A 20,354-nucleotide genomic window follows, 5' to 3' on the forward strand; every position below is an offset into this window, starting at 1 on the left:
CATGCTGGGTACTTTAGGTTGTTGTTCGTCCACGTCTTTAATGTTAATCTTCAGGTGATGGCGTACCATGTGAGTTCTCAAGTTTGTGGTGTTTCCAAAATACTTAACTCGCGTTGCAAAGCCTGCATATAGCATGATTACTATCAAGTACCGTCTTCCCCTCGAGGTTATAAAAGCCGAAATGTGCCCAAACTCTCGCCTTCAATGAGGATGGAGCAGGTTGAATCATTCTTTCTGTGAGGTTTGCCATTGTTTGCGCCAACTAAATTACTTCTGCTGCACTCGTTCTTCTTCTGATTATGACAAGAGTGACCAGGCGTCAGTGTGAATTCGACGCAGCGCCATCTATGGGAATGGCGAGCTAAACTCATTTCAGGACAATAGTATACACGCCATTACAAAACAATCGATTTTTGGAATTCTATGAATCGATTTTGAAATCGGTAGAGCTTGAATCGCGATACGAATGTGAATACGTTTTTTTGCACACCCCTAATTTCCTCATCAGAGATGTTGTAGGTTGTCAAACAATGTAGGATGAATAATACTACGATGGGTCACAGATAGGGTTGCAACGATTACAGATTTTGTTGGTACAATTATAGTCTGAAAAATAATCACGGTTTCACGATTATCACGATTATTATGCATTCATTTATTTCACTGCTAATGTATGAAATGAACACTACATGTACTGTACATGAACACTCTAGATTTTAATGTGTTATGTATTGCTGCCTTTTTAAACAGAAAAAACATAGTAACAGTTTTGAATGTTTTGAAAATGATTATATAATCAATCTACAACCTTTTTATTTAAATTAATCTGAAAAGATGAATTTCCACTTACTGTACCAGACTCTGATGACGACGATAGTTCGTAGAGAGTCAGGTGGCATTTGAACATATGTGTGTAAGAGACATCTATAGGTGCAGGAATATAATGTGCAGCTTTGACTTAGCTGGTAGGTCTCAGTAGTCTAGCATCTACCACAGCCATGTTAAGCTTTTTATGAGAATCGTTGCACTTTCAACAGTTTGAAGGAAAAAAACCCTGCACCTACAAAAATAGTCTTTTTCTAATTTAAATGTTAACATTTCTATAGATCGAGCTGCATGACAGAACTGATGAAATATCAATGGGTTCTTTTGTTACGATTTGGCAGGGTCTTTCAATGGATCATTATCATGCCTTCATTTTAAAAAGAATAAGGATGTTTTTTGTTAGTCTGCCTCACTCTACCCTTTCTATAAATGACGCTGTAATATCGGAGTTCAAAGCAGCAGTGGATCATTACCGCAGTCCACTGTGTGATCACAGACCTCTCCTTATCCAATCCCAAACGGCGATGTGTCTGTGTCTCTGAGCGTGTCTGTTTTAATAGACACGCTCCTGGGTTTATTATCAAAAGACGAGGCACAAAACAGTCTGTTCATTTTGCTGCTTTAATCTTCTCACAAAAAAACCCCGCCTGTCTCCTCCTAGAACTCACGCCAGACATGCAGCAGTTATCTCAACTAACTTTAATTGCCCATCATTAATTGGTTCTTAAAACAAGCAAAACACATGCACACCCTTATAAACAGTAGTGCTTATTTGCACCAGAAGCAACTAATGCAAGTGAAACAGCCAATGCAACTGAAACAACTAATTATATCTACAGATGGTGGCAACCTGCCTGAACCACCTGGCTTCAGGATGGCATGCTCTCTTGGCAGACACTGTCAAAGGTCATTAGCCTCCTCTACAGTCCCTTTCCAACAGGAGGAAGAGGAGGATGCAAATGAAAAAACATGGCTCTGTTAGACTGATGCACCATCTGCTCACACACAACCACGGATTTACTGTAAATGGTATACACTTGTGTTGTGTGCTCACTGCCAAGTCCAGCAGAATAACTATAGTGTAGGTGCTGAGCTGCGTTAACAAAGACCACTACAATACCTATACCATACAAAATATCAAGGACAAATATGAAACACATAAATGAAGTAGGAGCCGTTATCAAAAAAAGATGGTTTACCTTATTAAAATGATTAGCAATTGCAAGAAAGGAGATGTAGATGAAGAGAAACAGGTGGCCGCATGGCTTTTTTTGTAAACATTATAAAAATGTCTCCTTCCCCACATGAGGCATAAGTGCAGAAGCCTACACACACATTTTGTCTTTGCACACTGTGTTCACACACAGCGGGTAATGGCATCTCACTGCCATAGGTCTGTGTGTGTGTGTGTGTGTGTGTGTGTGTGTGTGTGTGTGTGTGTGTGTGTGTGTGTGTGTGTGTGTGTGTGTGTGTGTGTGTGTGTGTGTGTGTGTGCGCCGTCAGTGTGTTTTTCGAACCATCTGTCCACTAGAGTGTCACACTCAAAGTCATTGTAGTAATGGGAGGGCAGTGTTGTTGCTGTGCTGCAGAAGGCATCATCACACCACTGACCCATCATGACACTGTGCTATAACTGTGAGAACCAAAGATATGCAGAGGAATGATGATTAATGTTTGTGCGGAGAGTGTGCGCGGGTGGTTGACAGCACACGGCCAAGGCAGAAATCAAGAATACCATGTTGCCAATAGTGATAAAATCTCAGCACGTGCACAGCAAACAACAAACACTTGCACCAAGTGTCTCAGTATGCAAACCTCAGTTACATGAACAAATTCCACCAAATAATTCAGAAGACTGATCACCTACAGTGACTGAATCAATGGATATATGATACTGTCTCCAAGCCTTCTACAATAAAAACAATAAAGCAACAAATTTAATTGTGTAATTAAATTTTAATTTTAATTTTAAAACTTGCAAACAAAACATCTGTGTAGTCGTAAACTATTGGTATTTTATTTGTTTGATATTATGTCCTTTTGTTTACAGTTCCCTCTGCTTCTTTCTCAATGATCAGTCTTTTGCTCTCTCCATCACGTTTGCAGTTTTGCTCCCAGCTTTCTCGTATGCGCTTCCCAAGTCTTTGCTTGCAATTCTGGCACAAACATCTCGCGTGGGCGGGTCTTACAGGGGTGCGTCCCCATTGGCTAATGAGTTTTTGGAATGCATCTGAGTGACAGCTCAGTGAGTGCAACTAAAGTTAGACTTTGGAGGACACACAAACCACTCCACAGTGGATTCCTACAAGATTAATAATAAGTCTTGATCGTACATATTGTCTGTGATCTACGTTGCAAGCATGGTTACTAGACGTTTGTTGTTTCGTTGTGTTAAGTTACTAGCTAGCTAGTAAAGCTGTGTAAGTTAGCATTTAACATTAGCTAACTGCTAACGTTATCTAAAAACTTGTAGCTAGTTACTGAGCTAATTTGCCATGGGAATCATGTAGGCTTAGTGAGGCCTTACTCAATGGAGCTGTATTAATAATCGTCTTCTCTCTGTAGAACAATGAAACATTGTGTGACCTGCAGGACCCTGAGCAGAGCCATGATGCTGTCCCAGGTAGGTCAGTAACGTAGCTATATGGTCTATTATGAATTGTTATCAGGCTAACTACAAATTGTTGTGGTTGCTATTGGTCTGATAATACATATAGAACCCATACAAGGTCATACATATACAATCCCTCTTTTCCTTCTGAAACAGCCTCTCAAGCCACCACAAGACTACTCAATACACCATGCATCATAACCCATCTCCTCTGCTTTTTAAATGCCATTAAACTATTTCATAAGAAGACAGCACTTGCTGTCACATACAGCTTATCCTAACTTAACTTAAACACAGTTTCCAAAAGGCAGGGCCTGGGAGCTAAGCACTAATGAATGGACCTCAACAGCCTCCTATGGAAAGCATTCTGTGAGGGTAGAGAGAGGAGACTAGGTGCACTTTGCCCTGGCAAAGTACCCTTAAGCAAGATGCAAACCCACACTGGCCCAGTACTGTGCTGCGGTTCTTTCGGGTGGTACAGTAGCTGTTTGTCTTGGGGGACACATGCAAAATGACTAAATTCAAACAGCATACTATTTCACAGCAAAGTGTAGAGCTCCAAATTAATCTAAAATCCACTTGCTTGGAATAGTGAAATAGTGGTTTTAGACTAGACTAATTATACTTGAGGGGAAATTCGATGCAGTACACATACCCATTCATTATACACACAAAGATAGTGACAACGTGGTACATTGTTTCACAGTCCCAAGACTGAACAAAGAGCTTTCTATTGGACACATACAAATACTGGGCCAGGAACCATCATCTCCACCACCATTTACTGTATACAACACGCACACACTCTCCACCATCCCACTGAACAACAGCGACTACATTTGCATGAACACTAAGAAGTGTGTCTCAACTGGGTTTTTTACCGCAGTTTGCGGCCTCTTGCTTGTTTACGGCTTACGGTCAGCTCTGTGCGTTGCTATGGTTGTTGTACACAAACCAACTAGCCAAAACCAAAACTTTGCAAGGCTGAGGTAGAAATGCATGCCCCCCAAAAAAAGGCCACATTTCTGGTCGGAAGTCGAATGAAAGAGGAAGGGTGTGTGCACACGGTCTAATGGTGCGTTCTTTTTGTCTTGTAATCGCGACTAGTAGCTCGAGCGTGACGTCACATCCGTGTCGAAAAACGAATAACTAAGATTAATACTACAAGATTTTTGTAACATTTTTAGTAACATTTAGGATTCTATTCACCCAGTTATTGACATATTACACAAATATATTTCACAGTTTGATACATGAAAATTACGTTTTGATTAACGTTAACGTTAGGCTACTGCTCTGCTTTCTGCTCAAGACTCGGCTTAAAGCCATTGTTGTCATATAGCAACCGAGCGTCTCTAGCCAATTTCAGCTGCACAAGCTACAAAATAACTAATCAGGCGGTATTTAACTCATAATAAGCCTGTAGCGACATGCCTATAGGTAGCAGTATACAGCGCTATGTGTACGACTTCTTCATTTGGTTACAACAAAGACAAAAGTGCTTCAAATTGTAGATAACCACAATGTTTACTACGTGTGATGCACGACGTAGCCATCTTTGAAAGTGAGCTCGGGGTCCTCTGAGTTCAGACGACTTGACGAGTCGTAAATACGACCTCGGGGGCGTTCTTTTTGCAACTTCCGGGTCGTAACTCCGGAAAACGACTCGTAGATCGACTTCGGTGGACAAAAAGAACGCACCATAACAAGTCCACCTTCGACAAAAATCCTTTTATTTATAAAAATTCATTTTCATTAGCCATGTGAACAGCTTAGTAGGAATATTAATACTTTTTTTTTTATGTGCATGTAAACGTAGCCAGTGACATTTCTGCACTGCTGTTTTTTTTATTTCACTCTTTTAGAAAATGGTTTTGCTCTCATGTCATGCTCTCATCTTATGGGAAGCGCAATTTGACTTTCTATTGATGAACACTACGAGGTGTCTGATGCTAGTGTGTATATATTACAGTTACCTGATTTGACTGTTTTGCAGAGAAGGCAATAAAATTACAGGTAAAAGCAACATCTCATTTTCACAACGCATTAAGTTGGTGGTCTGACACAGATTCTAATATTATGCTTTTAGGTGCAGGTACTATAAACCTATGGTCTTGCTCTTATTCCAGTGAATAAACAGCGTCATTCTGATTCCATAACTAATTATGTACAAATATGTCAAGTCAGATGATCTAGAACAATCAAAATATGGAAAGAAAATCATCATTATATATATATATATATATATATATATATATATATATATATATATATATAGTTAGGAAATGCAAATGTGGTGTTATTACAAAAGTTCTCATAGCATCATAGACTGAGTGCTTTAACAGGGTCTGAAAATGCACCTTAAACTGTACAAACCCACACCCAATACAAGATAGCTTGATCTATTGAAAAATTCCATGTAAATCTATAAGGTTGGGTATCGTTACGACTCTTCACTCACAAAGGTTACCTTAATACATGATAACAAAATATTAATAATCCTCCCAGTTACATGCATTATACATTCACTTAGGTATGCTTACAATATATGTTCTAGTATTTTCTCTGACTTCATTAATGTGAATATTTTTAGCAACTTCATCATGCATTTGCCACCTCTAAATTATAACAGAGCACCACTTTCTTCACCTGTAGACATGAAACATGAACAAATGAATAAGGAGATTATCCACAGTGACACAGGACCTAGATCATTGTTTGTCATTCTTCTCCCTCCTTCATTACACCAGAAACCCCAGTATCAGGCCAAGCTATTTCCCCAGCAGTAATGTGCTTCTCTCCCTGAAACCTGCCTCTAAATCATTTCTGTCGCATCGCCCAGCTCTCCCCCCAACCCCCCTTTCTTTACTAGCCCTGTCACAGACGTCGACCCTGTCCCAACCCTCCCTCCCCTCATCAATCTCATCGACTCTGCTCTTCCACAGGAGCACCTTTCTCACTCTCCATCCTCCCCATTGTCTCCCCACCCATCCCCTCGTGTTGGAGTCAGTGGCCACCCAGCAGGGAGATTCATCACAGCAACCTGGCAGCCACACTCAACACTGCCAAGCAAGTACGCATGCACGCGCACGTACGCACACAAACACACAAATATACCCAACTGAGAAAAACAAGACCCATACAAGCATTTTACAATAACGGAGATTGTAAAGAATTGGCGGGCTACAACCTGTTATTATGATGATCATCTGATCATTCTTTCTAAACATTAGCCATTCAGTCAAGACTCATTTAAAGACGTAAATACAGATAAGCTAAATTCCTGTTTGCAGACATTATCTCTCCAGACGAAATCAGTACTGTAAACATTATTATTATTATTATTATTATTATTATACATATGATGTGGCTAACGTTACACGGGAGATAAGTCTGTTTCTTTTTAAACACTTCTTTAGTCCACAAATCTCCGGTGCTGTATACGCTGATAGGTTTCTGACAAGGACTGAGTGGTCCCAAAACTCACCTTCTCTACGTTTTCCACCGTGAAGTCCAGGGCGTCCGGTGTTGCTGCTATCCGTCCCAGCGTCTCCATATCTCCGCTGATACGGAGCTGTCAAATGACCAAAGAGGAGCAACACATTCAGGAGGGGACAGTCAGCCTTACACCTTACTTCATCGATAGTTACAAATATTTTCCCACAGTAGCAGTTGGAATGAGGAAGTTAGCACGACGATATCATAGATTTAGACATAAGGATAACACGAGAAGCTAACCGGCAAGCTAAAGTTAGCTCAATTAACTAAAGAGCAGGCTAGCTAACGCTAACATACACTATAGGAAAATACTATAGCAACGGCTAGCGCCACTATGCTAGCGCTAAACTAGCTAACGTAGCAATACATGTAACTTGACGCTACCATAGTGCCAAATGTAGCCAAGCAAGACAGACATACTAACATTTTCAGAGTGTGACAGCATTATCAAAACAATGCCGTCTCCGTGTACTAGGCTGTCGAGAGGACTAATATTTTCACACCTTTCTGTCCTGCGACGGTATGAGACGATGCTTGCAGCTCCCTGCCGCTTTTCTGTCTCTGCTCCGTCACCGAGAGCTTTTTGCTACATTCAGGCGCTGTGGGAAATATCGTAATCACAGCGTAACTGGTCAAGGACCATCCAATAACACGGTGAATGAAACAGCGATTTCTAAAGTGCCCAAAATATTAAAGGTGGAGAATATATTAAAACTGAAAATGTAACAGAATGTACTGTTATGCATTATTTTTTAGTTATGCATTATTAGTCTTCGTACATTTTCGGTTATTTAGACAAATAGCTGCTATCCTATGTTTGAGGCTCGTTTTGTCCATTTTTGCGACCAAAAGCTGTTCGGCAATCTCCTAGGCTATATGAACAACATATGAATGCGGCATTTCCCCCTCTATCGAATGAAATGCCATCCTCACATTATGAAGATGTAGGATAGTTGCCGTATCTCTAATGTTGTCAACAAATGTTTAGCAAAAAAATGTTTCTTTGTTGTTCCACGTATCCCATTAACCTTTGAAATGCGTCTTAGTTAACGTTACCTGAAAATATCAAGGATGTTTCAAAACATGCAAAAATAGACTAGGCTACCTCACCCCTACGGAAGAAGTCAGGAGGGAGGGAAGGAGGGAAGGGGGCAACCGGGTTGTTGGTGTAGGTAAAACCAGTCTATATGGGTGGAACCCAACAAAAATAATAACAACGACAACAACAATGCATGGAAATAGGTGTGCTAGCTCATATTTGTATCCAAATCAAATGCGCACACACCTGGCACGTATAGTAGGCGTACTCTGCATAGTAGGCCTATCTGCATTCACAGCTATATAGCCTACGCTCTTATGTTCAGTAAAATAGAACACACGTAGCCTAGGCTACAGAGTAGGACCGCAATGATATCGGTTCACAGCGACAAATCAGTGACTAATCAACTACAGACCAAGTTTACTAAAGACAAGTAAAACTCCCGACCAAATGTGCTCCACAGCAGCAGTAACACACATGGTGTATATTTAACATACAGTGCGTCAGTATGCTGCGATTTAAACAGACTGTGCACATCACCTGACCTGTGCGCGCATAGCTGTGATGCTCACTGTTGCTGGTTGATATGTAAGCCAATATGAAGCAGGAGGAGTTCAAAACATCCACACGTGCAAATATTTTTAAATGTTCTCACAAATGTCATGACCATACATTGCCTATTTCATTTTCTTTCGTTCTTCAATTAATTATTACAAGTATGTCACATACAAACAATAACTTTAACAACCCCCACTAAATTCAAAACTAAACTACTCAAAACTGTAATGTCCTGATGAGATAAAGAATAAAAGAATAAAACTCATACAGATATATTTCAAAAATCTAATCTTATTCTGTAGGCTATGTGGGATGTTATCCTGAGATTTGGAGTATTATAAAAGTGGAGATAAATGTTTTACTACTAGTACTGTAAGAATGAAATGTCAACAAATAAAGCGGAACCATTCATCACACAGTCCAATTCACTCATGTACAGCAAATAAATAAAAATCAATGTTGGTTTTATATTCCATTTATTGTGTCTAGCACATAGAACTCTCCTGCATATACTGGGAAATGGCAAAGGGGGGACACATATGCTAATGTAAATAAACAACAAATGTGCAATAAAGAACTCATAGCCTTACAGAATAGTATTTTGAAAATGTTTAATCCATATGAAAAAGCCCCTCATCTTCCAAAGATATTCCAGTCCTAAGATTCATTATAGCTTTGAGCATCAGTTTCACAGGAACTCAGTGGAGGTAGCGCGACTTAATGGCTGTCATCTCATTGAAACTGCATCCTCCAAAGATGTATTGCAATGTTTTTTCGACACTCTTTTCCCCAAACGTGTGTTTTCCACGAGAGGAGAATCAGCTTTAGAGCAACAGCGCCGCCGCGTGGGCCAATGGTGACAGCACACTCCAGTAAAACGCCCTGCAGAAAGCGCCAGTCATGCAAACAAAAAACAAGTGAGGATGATGCAGTTTAAGCTTCCGGATCAAGTCAAACACCTGAAAGAATAAATGTTTGGCTCTTTAATTGTTGACCAATACAACTTAGGCGTGACAAACACTTCATGTTGTCTCGGATGTACACTCTCAGTTTTATTTACTGATTAATTTCTTCATATAGCCTATGTAGCCACACGACATTATAATACACAATTATGCCAAATAACTATTGTAATCATTTAATCAATTTGAGAAGTCATTGCAGACCCTTATATAATACAAATATAATATATTACTAAAACATATGATGGATATAGAGGCCAGTTAAACCACAAACCTTTTGAGTAGCCTATTTTGTGAATAAACAAATAGGCTCGTCAGGCTACAGTCACAATAAAGTCACTAAGCAGAAAGGGTGGACAAAATAACATGAACACCTTCTGAAAACCAGTATATCTGCACTATTTGAAATAGGTGTAAATTCAATGTTTTCTATTTAATTGTTGTGACCGTCAGAGGTGTTGATAAGACTCTGTAATGTGTGTGGATGCACCGTTAACAGGCCTACACTGTGTTATAGTTAGATGGTGTTCTGTTGTTTTGATAATGCATGCCATTATGCGCCGTGTGGGTGGTTGTCAGTCTTTCTTTCTTTTCTTTTTTTTACAGACTATGGTCTTTCTACTAAAAAAACGTCATGGGCATGGCACAGAGTCAGACCCACTGACTATTTTGGACAGGCAACACGTGGCACTGTTTCTAGAGAGAGAGAGAGAGAGAGAGAGAGAGAGAGAGAGAGAGAGAGAGAGAGAGAGAGAGAGATCACACTCCTCCTTCAGTCCTTCCAGCCACGCACACACTGGCAGGGCAGCTGTCTGCATTGGGTTGTACAGTAGCCTATGCTGCCTGGGATTGTTTTGAAACTACCTTTCCTTAAAGTCTGGCATCGGACGGTGAACGAGGGAGAAAGAGAGAGTCCGAGAAGAGACGAGACGAGATTTGTTTTGGTAATCTTCTTACTGTGTAGCCGGAGGACAGAGATGATGGGGACCAAAGTGTGGATTGCGCTTTGTGCGCTGCTACTCATTAACTCGGGATCCGCTGATCAAAGTAGGTATTTTTTTTATTATTATTATAATTGTATTTAATCGCTTGACTTCTTGTTGTTTTCCGGTTTCCAATTTGAGTAATTGACACACACACACACACACACACACACACACACACACACACACACACACACACACACACACACACACACACACACACACACACACACACACACAAACTAACACACCAATCTCACCTGCCTCCAGGCACCTGAGATTTTAACTAACAGAGCTGAAGTGAATTCTCAGTAAGTCTACTTACTTACACCATAAAGAGACAGCTGTTCAGTTGTTGAGCGTGAACATTTGTGTTCCTCCTGTGTATGTTTTCTTTAAACCCTACTTGAGGTAAGAGGCAGATGAAATCTCCCACCTCCAGTTAATATATGTTTCAGTTATATAGTCATACTTGCTTTGTTTCAAATCACAGTTTTATTTGTATTTATATTTATTTTAAAGATTTTTTGGGGGACATTTTAGGCCTTAATTATATAGGACAGTGGAAGATGTGAAAATGGACAGAGAGGGAAGATGTGAAAATGGACAGAGAAGGAAGATGTGAAAATGGAGGGAGAGAGAGAGAGGGGGAATGACATGCAGCAAAGTGTTGGTGTTGAACCCACAGCCACTGTGACAAGGACTGAGCCTTTGGACATGGGGTGCATGCTCTACCATTTGAGCTATCCAGGCACCCCATCACAGCTTCATTTCCATTTTCTATTTGTTTTAACAGCCTCACACTTTATCTTTCACATCCCTACCTCCCTCCCCCTCCCTGCTTCTTCCTCTTTCTGCTTGGATTACATTTACACTCCTCTCACACACCCCACATCCTGTATTTCACTCTTATCCACCTTCCGCTTTTCTCTCCTACCTGTTCATAACACTTTCTCTCCTCCTCCTACCTCCTCTCTTTTTCTCCATCAGTGTCTCTCACATAAAAGGAAAATGAGACTATTGACATTTGAAAAGATTTTATTGGGCAGCGCTGTCCCATCAGCTCCTGCAGCTGAAATACAAATGAATAGAAAACAGCGTGGCTCCACCAGAGGACATTTATTGGCTGTAAATGAGAAGGGAAGTACATTGTGATAAATGGCACCTCTAACTATGTGCAGCAGCACACTGTCATTGTACTGGGTTCATGCTAATTGGCTTGCCTCTGTAGTACAGTGTGTAGACGTTATGAACTGACTTTAAAGCAGTGCAATGCTGTCAGACTTTATCAAGTATATTGATTGTATGGGGCTGTATTTGCATATTCAGTATAGAGATGCAATCAAAACCCAGGGTGTAAGTCAGGGAGAACTTTTGACTTGTATTCAAATATTCAATAATTCTCTAGACCATCTTAACATCTTATAATTTCTGTACAGAAAAAGAAATCCCTCTGAGCTTTTCTTAGCAAAGAACATTAAAAAAAATATCCAGTCTTTTTCTGTTCTTACAGGTTATACGGTCAAAAGCCTTTTTTGTTTCTCTTATAACTTAGCCGGCCGCCTTTCTAACTAATCAATCACATTTTTATTCTTCTAGAAGTTATCTAACTTAACTGCAAATGTTCAGTAACCTAGATAAAAAATGTCACACACTTTATTACAGTGCATACAATGTGGAAACAATGATTAAAAACAAAAAAGATTCCAGTTATGATATACTTATAATACATTTATAAGAAAAAGTCCAAACTCAGTTATTTATTGTCTCATTGTGTCTGCTATTTCTGAAGATGGAGCCCATTTCATGTTTCATCATCAGGTTATATAACAATTTCAAGATTACACCTTAAAGTAACATGTGTCCTTTATTTCTAATAAGTTATTCTGGTTGGATGGTTTTAAAAGAAATTGGTTCTTTGTTCGCAATGCAATGTTATAATGTTATATGTAATTAGTTATGTTCTTTTCTAACAAATGTACAGTATTTTTGGTGTCTTTGAGTCCACGTCTGCTGGGCACTTGTATGTGCATGACACCATAAATAACATAACTAACTATAATGAATTTAGGCTCTCACGTGAACCATAATAAGGCCTAGGACCGGAAAAGGAGATAATAGCCTTAGAGGCATGACATGCAGCTTGAGAGGTCAAACAACATTTGGCAGTAAACATCTGAAATAAGTTCAGATAAAAAAAAAAAGCCAAGGACAGCGTGCACGGAGCTGTCTTCAGCATTTTCAATCATGTGCTGTGAAACCAGGGCTTATGGGATTTTACAGTTGCAGTTAGATGGCTCTCACACAGAAGGTATTACTGATAGGCACATCCGGCATTGAGTGTTGAAGCGGCAGACGTCAGCTTGCAGAGAAAGCGGTTGGCTGTTCCTCTCGCTGGCAGGGTTCAAGAAGTGAGCATGAGCTACTTCCCCCAGGTACATGCTGCATTGGCCTGGAAAGTAAGAGCCTGTAATATCTTGTGGTGAGAGGAGTGTTCAACAGTGGAAACAGTGGGTCTCTTTATAAATCTACTCTGCACACGCGCACACACACACACACACACACAACACACACACACATATGTGCAACATACTAATCCCGCGTTTGACTTACGCATGTCTAATGGAGCTAAAGTGAGGGAACAAGGCCAGTATTATACAGCGTATAGTGTGTCTTTTTTATCGTTTAGAGTTCAAACTCTCTCTGAAGTGAGTGATTATGGAGGTAATGAAAGGCATCATGGCAGTGTGTTACTGAACGGTAATGACATTACATTACAGTGCTCTGGTCTTTATCAAAGGAAGAGCAGCAGGTTGGAACAGAAATGAAGACTTAGACCGCAGAGCTAAAGATTTCAAGACCAAAGCAGGAAGAGATGGAGGGCGATAGAGCGAGATTGAAGGTCTTCGTTACATTAAAAGGATATTACGTCAAAGACCAAAGGTTCCTCACGTCTCATCAGGGCTGTACGCTGTATGTCACGCAAAGTCAAAGTAAAAGTCAGCCCTTATTTGTTTGTTCAGATACTCTGGCATTATAGGGCAGGTCCCCCAGGAGGTCTTAAAAGAAATCCGAGAAATCATGACATGATTAACAAGATAGGAAATAAGAAGCATATTTTTGCAACACAAATTTTCCCCGTTCATTTCTGAAATAGGGGAACTCAGGGTAGTTTTCAGGCCTCTAAAAACACGCTCACAACTCAAAGGCCCAGAGCAGCTTCATGTTGAAGTGTCACAAAGTCACGAGCCACCGCATTTAGCTCCTGAAGAAAAAGAACATCAGGATTTGCAAAGTAAATATGACACGTTATCTTCTTGTCCAACACTAAAATCCTGTTTGCTCCAATGAAGTTGCTCACTGATCGATAGAAGACTACGGGTGTACTGAGCATGTGACTCTATAAAAGTGCTGCACTGCTTTGCTGGACATTTTTCAGCTTTAATAATTGTTTAGATACAGTAAACAGTGGCCTGTGCTGACTGATAGACTCTAAATTGATCGGAGTGTGCACACAGTCTGTTGTCTCATGTTTGCTTGGAATAATAAGCAAACAAACTGTTAAAGACTCTGATGGACATGACCAGACACTGACCATTATCCAAATTGGACTATCCTCATCAGATGGTGAATTTGCTGCTGACTCCTCTGCTCCAAAAAGTGCTTCTAGTAGTCAGGCGGCTCCGACGGCTCCAGAGTCTGTACCCGGTTCTACCGTGGACCCCATCAGTTCTACCACACTTTCCAAACCAAGTTCAAGAGACACCAGCTGTTTGAGCAGCAACACGACTACAAAAGGGGAAACCATCTCTGCGACACCCGAACCAAAGAGAGTTAACGGTAACCATGCAACTCCGTAATCTTACAATCCTGTGTTATTCACTGTAAAAAGAAAACTGATGTGAATGAGTTACTTGACTAGTCAACACTGGGGTGTGGTAAACAAAGGTGATCTGATGTAGTAGCAGGTTTTGCCATTGGAGAAGATTTGTCTCACTTACAGTAAGAATAATTTAATAGGGAGCCCAGCAGCGGGTGGCTCAGAGTTAAGGAGCTATATTTAACAAAGTCCTTATCTCTGTTTTCCACGTCCAGAAGTGGGCCACTGAGTTCAGGTTGGTGTTGAGGAGAGGAGAGAAGTGATTAAATGCTGTGTGACTTTTCACAAGGGGATGAGAACAGTAGAAGTGAAATATACCCCCCAACACACACACACACACACACACACACACACACACACACACACACACACACACACACACACACACACACACACACACACACACACACACACACACACACACACACCAGTGCTGGTTCACACATTAGACTCAAACATATTCACAGACAAGGCACATGTTTAGGCACTTAGTGTATTTGTGTGTGGAGAGGGAGAAGTTCATATAAGAGTACTGTTTAACTTTTAGTTTCTTGCCTCCACCCAATACAGTTGAGGTGAATTGATTTATATTTGTGGTGCCCACAGCATTGAAAGTAACACTGTAACATTAGTCTGCAGCCACGCTAGCGGCTCTGCGGCATTCAAATGTATCCTCTGGGGACCTTAAATGTACAAAGTGTCATGGCTATCCATCTAGAAGTTGTTTCAGTCTGGACCAACACTGCCATCCATGAAGCCATCTCTTTCCAGACAAAATGGCCCTTTTACTAATAATCCAAAGGAAATAGAAGCAACAGTTTTCATAGGGACTATTTCTTGGGTAGAAAGAAGTTCCAGTGTCATTCTTTCAATGTTCTCCTTTGTATTGGGGTGGAGGCAGAAATCTCAGAGAGGAATAACCCTAACCTGGACTAATAAAACCAATATGATCTGCATGGCTAGAAGAAGTGAGAATGTGTTTTTTTGTAATTTAGCTGAACTGACCCTTCTGCTGTCAGGCAGGCACTTCCACAAACTTCACATATATACAAAACACTGTTCAGCAGGCTGATTACATACATACAGTATTTCAACATGGCAGAAACCTCATTGCAAAGTGTTGCTACAGTATTTTTATATTGATGTTGTCTTTCTCTTTGTGTAGATACCAAGACCCACTCTCCCTCAGAGGCTGCCCTTCCTGAAACCAATGTGACTATACAGCCTTCAGTCCCTCCTGAGAGCCACGCCCCGGCCACTGACACCCCCCTTACCCCCACCGCCGCCGTCCCCGCACCCACAACTCACCCTACCACTGTGGACACACCGACCACCACGCCACCCACAACACATCCTGCTGCACTTCCACCTGACTCCAGTACCCCATCAAACCAGCCCACTCACAACGTAACACACCCATCCACTCCTGTCCCAACGCCAAAGCCTGAAACTACCACGACCACTGTCGTCGCCCAGGCCAGTTCAACATCCAGCACCAGCTCCTCTCAAAAGCCCCCGAATTCTGAGTCGCCGACGCTGACATCTCCACGACACACTTCGCAGTCCGACGGGCATCCTGAGACCTCCAGCGAAGCCCACCTAAAGTCCACCATCAACCCGCCGAGCAGCCCCTCCGCGCAGGCCAATCCCCGTGCTGAAACCCCCTCCCAGCTCAACGTTGGGGGAGACCGTAAGTGCAAGCTATCTCCCGTGTTGGTGTAGGAATTTGTCGTGCCTGGATATTGACAGAGCCAGAAGTAAATTGTCTTAACGACAAAGGCGACACTGTTTTTTTGTTTTCCAACACAAGCCCCTACACACACACACACACACACACACACACACACACACACACACACAAACACCGCCTCCCCCCCTCCTTCTGTCTACATCTTCTACAAGCACTGTCACCACCAAGCACTCCACAATTATGGCTCTGTTTGGGAAGAGACAGAGGCAGTCATGGGACTCGAGGCCTCAAGAATGCTTTGTTTTCTTTCGTTTTCTGTCTCTCTCCCCCTCTGTCTGTCATCCCAATGATTTATATATCTACGGTATGTTTCTCTATCTGTACTCCTTCTTAGGGAGGACTTTTACCAGGATGTCGTCACAAAAGAAGCAAAACCTGATCAACTCTTCTCAGTTGGATACAGTTGAAAGATAAAATTCTCTCTGCTTCTCTCACTCCGTGTGGTTTTATTAGGCCACGCTTGGCACCTCGCCTCTTTCCATTAGCCAGAGGAGCAGGGAGCATTCACTGCTCTGTGGTTGTTGTTACTTTCAACCAGAGGATTTAAAAAAAAAAAAAGCTAAGTTTACAACAAAATAGTCTTCCATAGCAACATCCATATACAGGAATAGGAACAGCCTAAAACGCAGACACAAACTCTTCCTGCACAAAAAAAACTATACAAACACAGAGAGACATCAACATAGAAAGGTCAGGAGTGATGATGTTAGAGATTAAACAGCACCCTTAAGCAAACGAAAACACACTGCAGTGTGTGGTAGCGCACTGTACTGTATGCACATATAAACGGCTTGATTCTAATTCTAAAAATGTATTTAAAATTTTGCCCTATGAATATATCCACTTGCTCAACAGAGAGCTCAAGTACAGGAAAACTTAACATCGCCATCCTGTGTTTGACAGTTCTTTCCTGAGCTACACGATGAGCACTCGAGCTCAACATGCTGTTGCTGTCGAGTCTAAATCCTGTTCCAGTCACGGCTTTAAACAAGTCTTTAAGAAGCTAAAGTTCCAGTATTTGCACCACGTTGAATCAAAGTGAAATCCATCTTTAACGGTGCATTGCCAGCTTGGTTACTTGGGCTACAGCGTGTTAAAGGAGGAACGTGCACAGCTCAAGTATCTCCTGTGTTTTTTGTTCCAGCGACGATGGTCCATGACTCGCCCACATTAGACCCCCTCCTGGCTGGCCTGGTGTCAGCCTTCATCATCACTGCTGTCATCATCACTCTGCTCCTCTTCCTCAAACTGCGCCAGAGAGACAACAGACCAGAGTTCCGCAGGCTGCAGGACCTACCTATGGTGAGCTCCTCCAGGACATCCAGGCAACACTCATATTCACTCAGTCAGATATTGTTGAGCACAGATATACTGTTACAACTTACCAGACCTTGAATGTTATAATGATTTAAAGATCAAGAGCACCTCTGGGTTTTCGAGTTTGGGTTGATCCTTCTCCAGCAGGATCCTTGCTTAGTACAGACTTACAGTAATGGATAATGGACAAATAAGTTCATTCCCTTTCCTGCAGACAGTTAGATAAGAAGATTGAAACTTTGAAACTACTCATATTTGTATGGTAAATATGAAGCTACAGCCAGTAGCTGGTTAGCTTAGCACAGAAAGAACAACTAAACTACTAAAAGAATTTCAATATCAGTTTAAGTGTATGCTATATTTAGAATATTGTACCACTTTGCCTTGCTGTCAAACAGCCCTGTTCAAGTTTACACTGGGGGAATTGAAGCTGTTATCTATGCTCTCTTTAAAAAAAAAAAAACGTGAGGTAAAATTACTGTTTTTGTCAAAGGAGTCTGGTGGCTTTGACAAGAGCATCCACTCGTGTAAACTTAAACAGGGCTGTTTAAGGCCCCCTCTTACAAGCTAGCATGATACCAATATCTTTACTATAGCTTTAAAACAGAGCCCACTACAGCCTCTTAATGGCCGTCTTGTTAGGAGGGCCACAAAATCAATAGTATTGTCTAAAAATGTAGCACTTGCGACCAAGTAGATTGTGTAAACATCTGTTGGCATATAGTGTGTATATTAGCTGTGTATAATTAGTTGTGTTATTCAATTCAATTTTATTTATAGTATCAAATCATAACAGAGTTATCTCGAGACACTTTACAGATAGAGTAGGTCTAGACCACACTCTATAAATTCCAAAACCCCAACAATTACAGTAATTCCCTCAAGAGCAAGCATTAGCAGTGGCTATTGCGACAGTGGCGAGGAAAAACTCCCTTTTAGGAAGAAACCTCGGCAGACCCAGACTCTTGGTAGGCGGTGTCTGACGGGCCGGTTGGGGGTGTGATGAACAGTGGCACATAATAGTCACATTTTTCCATTGTGTAGGACGATATGATGGAGGACACACCCTTGTCCATGTACAGCTACTGATGGAGGCATGACTGAAAAATGTTGGCGACCAAATACTCTCCTTGAATCCAGGCTGATGCTGCAGCGGTTGCCGAACTTTCCTTAATCTGCACCAAACAGAAAGAATCCTGGGTAGGTGTGAGCAAACATCTGGATCGCTTCCATTTTCCTAGCTCCCACTGACATGTAGGAAAAAGGACATGACTGAATGGACAATAAAGATATGGCCCATGTTGGGGTCGTTTTCTTTTTTGCAAAAGTCCATTTTGGTGCCTGTAATTACAAATTAGGCCCACGCCTCTGTTGAATACTGTATGCTTAATATTTTTCAGCCCATGTTTTGGGGTGTGGGAGTTGTATAATATATTTGGATTTCCCTAGCGTTGAAAAGGGTCGGTTTGAAACACACCTGGACACAGATTCAGCCTGTCCTGCTAGACTCTTACCTGAGGGCACTCGTCTAATTAGTGTTAAAAAGTCTGGCACCCTAAGAGGCCAGATAAAAGAAATGAACATAAGAAATGGCCTGATTATAGTGTTAAAAAAGTTGCACTTTACTTTTTCAGCAGTGGAAAGAAATGGACAAATATGTTTGTGTATGAGAAAAAGTTTTGCGTGCATACGTAAGTGCAGGCATAGCAGTGTGTACGTTTGTAGGTGTGTGTGAGTCTGTTAAAGAAAGGTGCATGTGTGGATTTTTGAAGGCATGGCAGGAGATATGTAAGTGTTTTCTCTTTTTTTCTGTTTCTGTGTTGAAGGTCCTGCTGCCTCTTGGCCTGATTTTGATATGTGCAGTGTGTGTTTTTTGTTTCTTTCCTGGAGTTTCATGTCCAGGAGAGAGTGCCTTACACAGTATAGGAACAGCTCTTATTGTATACTGTATTTATATATTCAAACCAACTAACTCCCAGATTTACAAGTCATTCCCGGTGCTTTGTGCGATACCCATTTAAACACACTCAGGGCCAGGGAGCTGCTCTGACTTGCCCCTGTTTGAACACTAGCCTTGAGCGTGTTCACCATTAGGCTCTCATTCATACAATGACAGTTGCAGACTAAAATTGGCCAGTGGCCTTTCCACACAAAGTTGGCATTGTCCTGTGCGTTGTAAATACTACTGATTGCATCATGCAAAGACAACTTTATGAAACTCTTCATCTTAGTTCTTGCTTTCGTGTTCACCAGTCACAAAACACACAAACCTATTGAAGATGTTACATGGACTGACCTGACAGCACCTTGTTCTCTCACAAGGCACGTTCACAAATATCCCGTTGATTATGCTGTGCATTAGCCTCGCTGTGTATTTGCTCTGCAAACGTGCAGGAGAATCGGAGTGGAAATGAGATACGTACATGATGAAAGGAAAAACCCACGTCAATAGAAATCAATTGTGTCTTGTGTTTACTATATATGCCATGAATAACAGATGGGTGACAAATTGAAGGGAAATCAGCATAAAATGTCTTAGTAAGGCGTTGGGCCACAAAGTGAGAGTCTTCAGAGGGCTTCATTGCATATTATATAAGTCTCTACTGGAGGGATAAACACCTAAAGTTATTCCCTTTTTTGAGGTTTTGAACCCACGTTTTTTCCTTTTGTCACCCGTCTGTACATCCAGTTCTAAATTAATACACTTGAGATTTCTGATATTACTGTTAAAAATTGTAAGTATCCTGAATGCATAATGAGGCTTTGCTGGCAGATGTGGAATATTGACTGTTGGGTGTTTTATGATTAAAAGTATTTTGAAACCATCCTCTGCATTTCCGATCTAAATTATTAACCGTTTGTTACAAACTGCTCTTTGACAGCAGGACCAACAAACAAAAGCGCCAACAGAACACAACACTGATCTATAGA

General features: G+C 41.2%; 2 protein-coding genes across 5 annotated transcripts in view; one reads left to right on the forward strand and one right to left on the reverse strand.

Moving 5' to 3' along the window:
- LOC120565123 (importin-13-like) overlaps positions 1-7,585 on the reverse strand; it is a 35,748-nt gene extending 28,163 nt beyond the window's left edge. Inside the window, exons 1-2 of one of the 3 annotated variants that reach the window (XR_005640190.1) lie at positions 7,359-7,527; positions 6,924-7,010 (exon numbers count right to left, since the gene is read on the reverse strand). Coding sequence is in view for 2 of the 3 variants with exons in the window: in XM_039810536.1 (XP_039666470.1) it covers positions 6,924-7,010; positions 7,359-7,379 (108 nt within the window). In the remaining variant the exon portion in view is untranslated. Of the gene's footprint in view, positions 1-6,923; positions 7,011-7,358 lie in introns of all 3 variants that reach the window. The other 2 variants (XM_039810537.1, XM_039810536.1) reach the window with 2 other exon arrangements.
- Positions 7,586-10,251: 2,666 nt separating this feature from the next.
- LOC120565214 (mucin-5AC-like) lies at positions 10,252-20,250 on the forward strand. 2 transcript variants are annotated; one of them, XM_039810759.1, is made up of 5 exons: positions 10,252-10,540; positions 14,101-14,316; positions 15,522-16,046; positions 17,251-17,408; positions 18,468-20,250. In XM_039810759.1, the coding sequence occupies exons 1-5, from the start codon at positions 10,330-10,332 to the stop codon at positions 18,510-18,512; spliced, it is 1,155 nt and encodes a 384-aa protein (XP_039666693.1). In that variant the 5' UTR covers positions 10,252-10,329; the 3' UTR covers positions 18,513-20,250. The 2 variants fall into 2 exon arrangements, with proteins under 2 accessions (XP_039666693.1, XP_039666694.1); XM_039810760.1 differs by lacking the exon at positions 14,101-14,316.
- Positions 20,251-20,354: the final 104 nt, after the last annotated feature.

Source organism: Perca fluviatilis, chromosome 9 (genome assembly GCF_010015445.1).
Source record: "Perca fluviatilis chromosome 9, GENO_Pfluv_1.0, whole genome shotgun sequence".
Lineage (NCBI taxonomy): Eukaryota > Metazoa > Chordata > Actinopteri > Perciformes > Percidae > Perca > Perca fluviatilis.

Bases quoted from the DNA above. Each gene is read 5' to 3' on its own strand.
- LOC120565214 (XM_039810759.1), top strand. From the start codon at position 10,330: ATGCTGCCTGGGATTGTTTTGAAACTACCTTTCCTTAAAGTCTGGCAT. The intron at 14,317-15,521 runs GTAACCATGCAA...CTCTTTGTGTAG, and splicing joins CGAACCAAAGAGAGTTAACG to ATACCAAGACCCACTCTCCC. The intron at 16,047-17,250 runs GTAAGTGCAAGC...TTTTTGTTCCAG, and splicing joins GCTCAACGTTGGGGGAGACC to CGACGATGGTCCATGACTCG.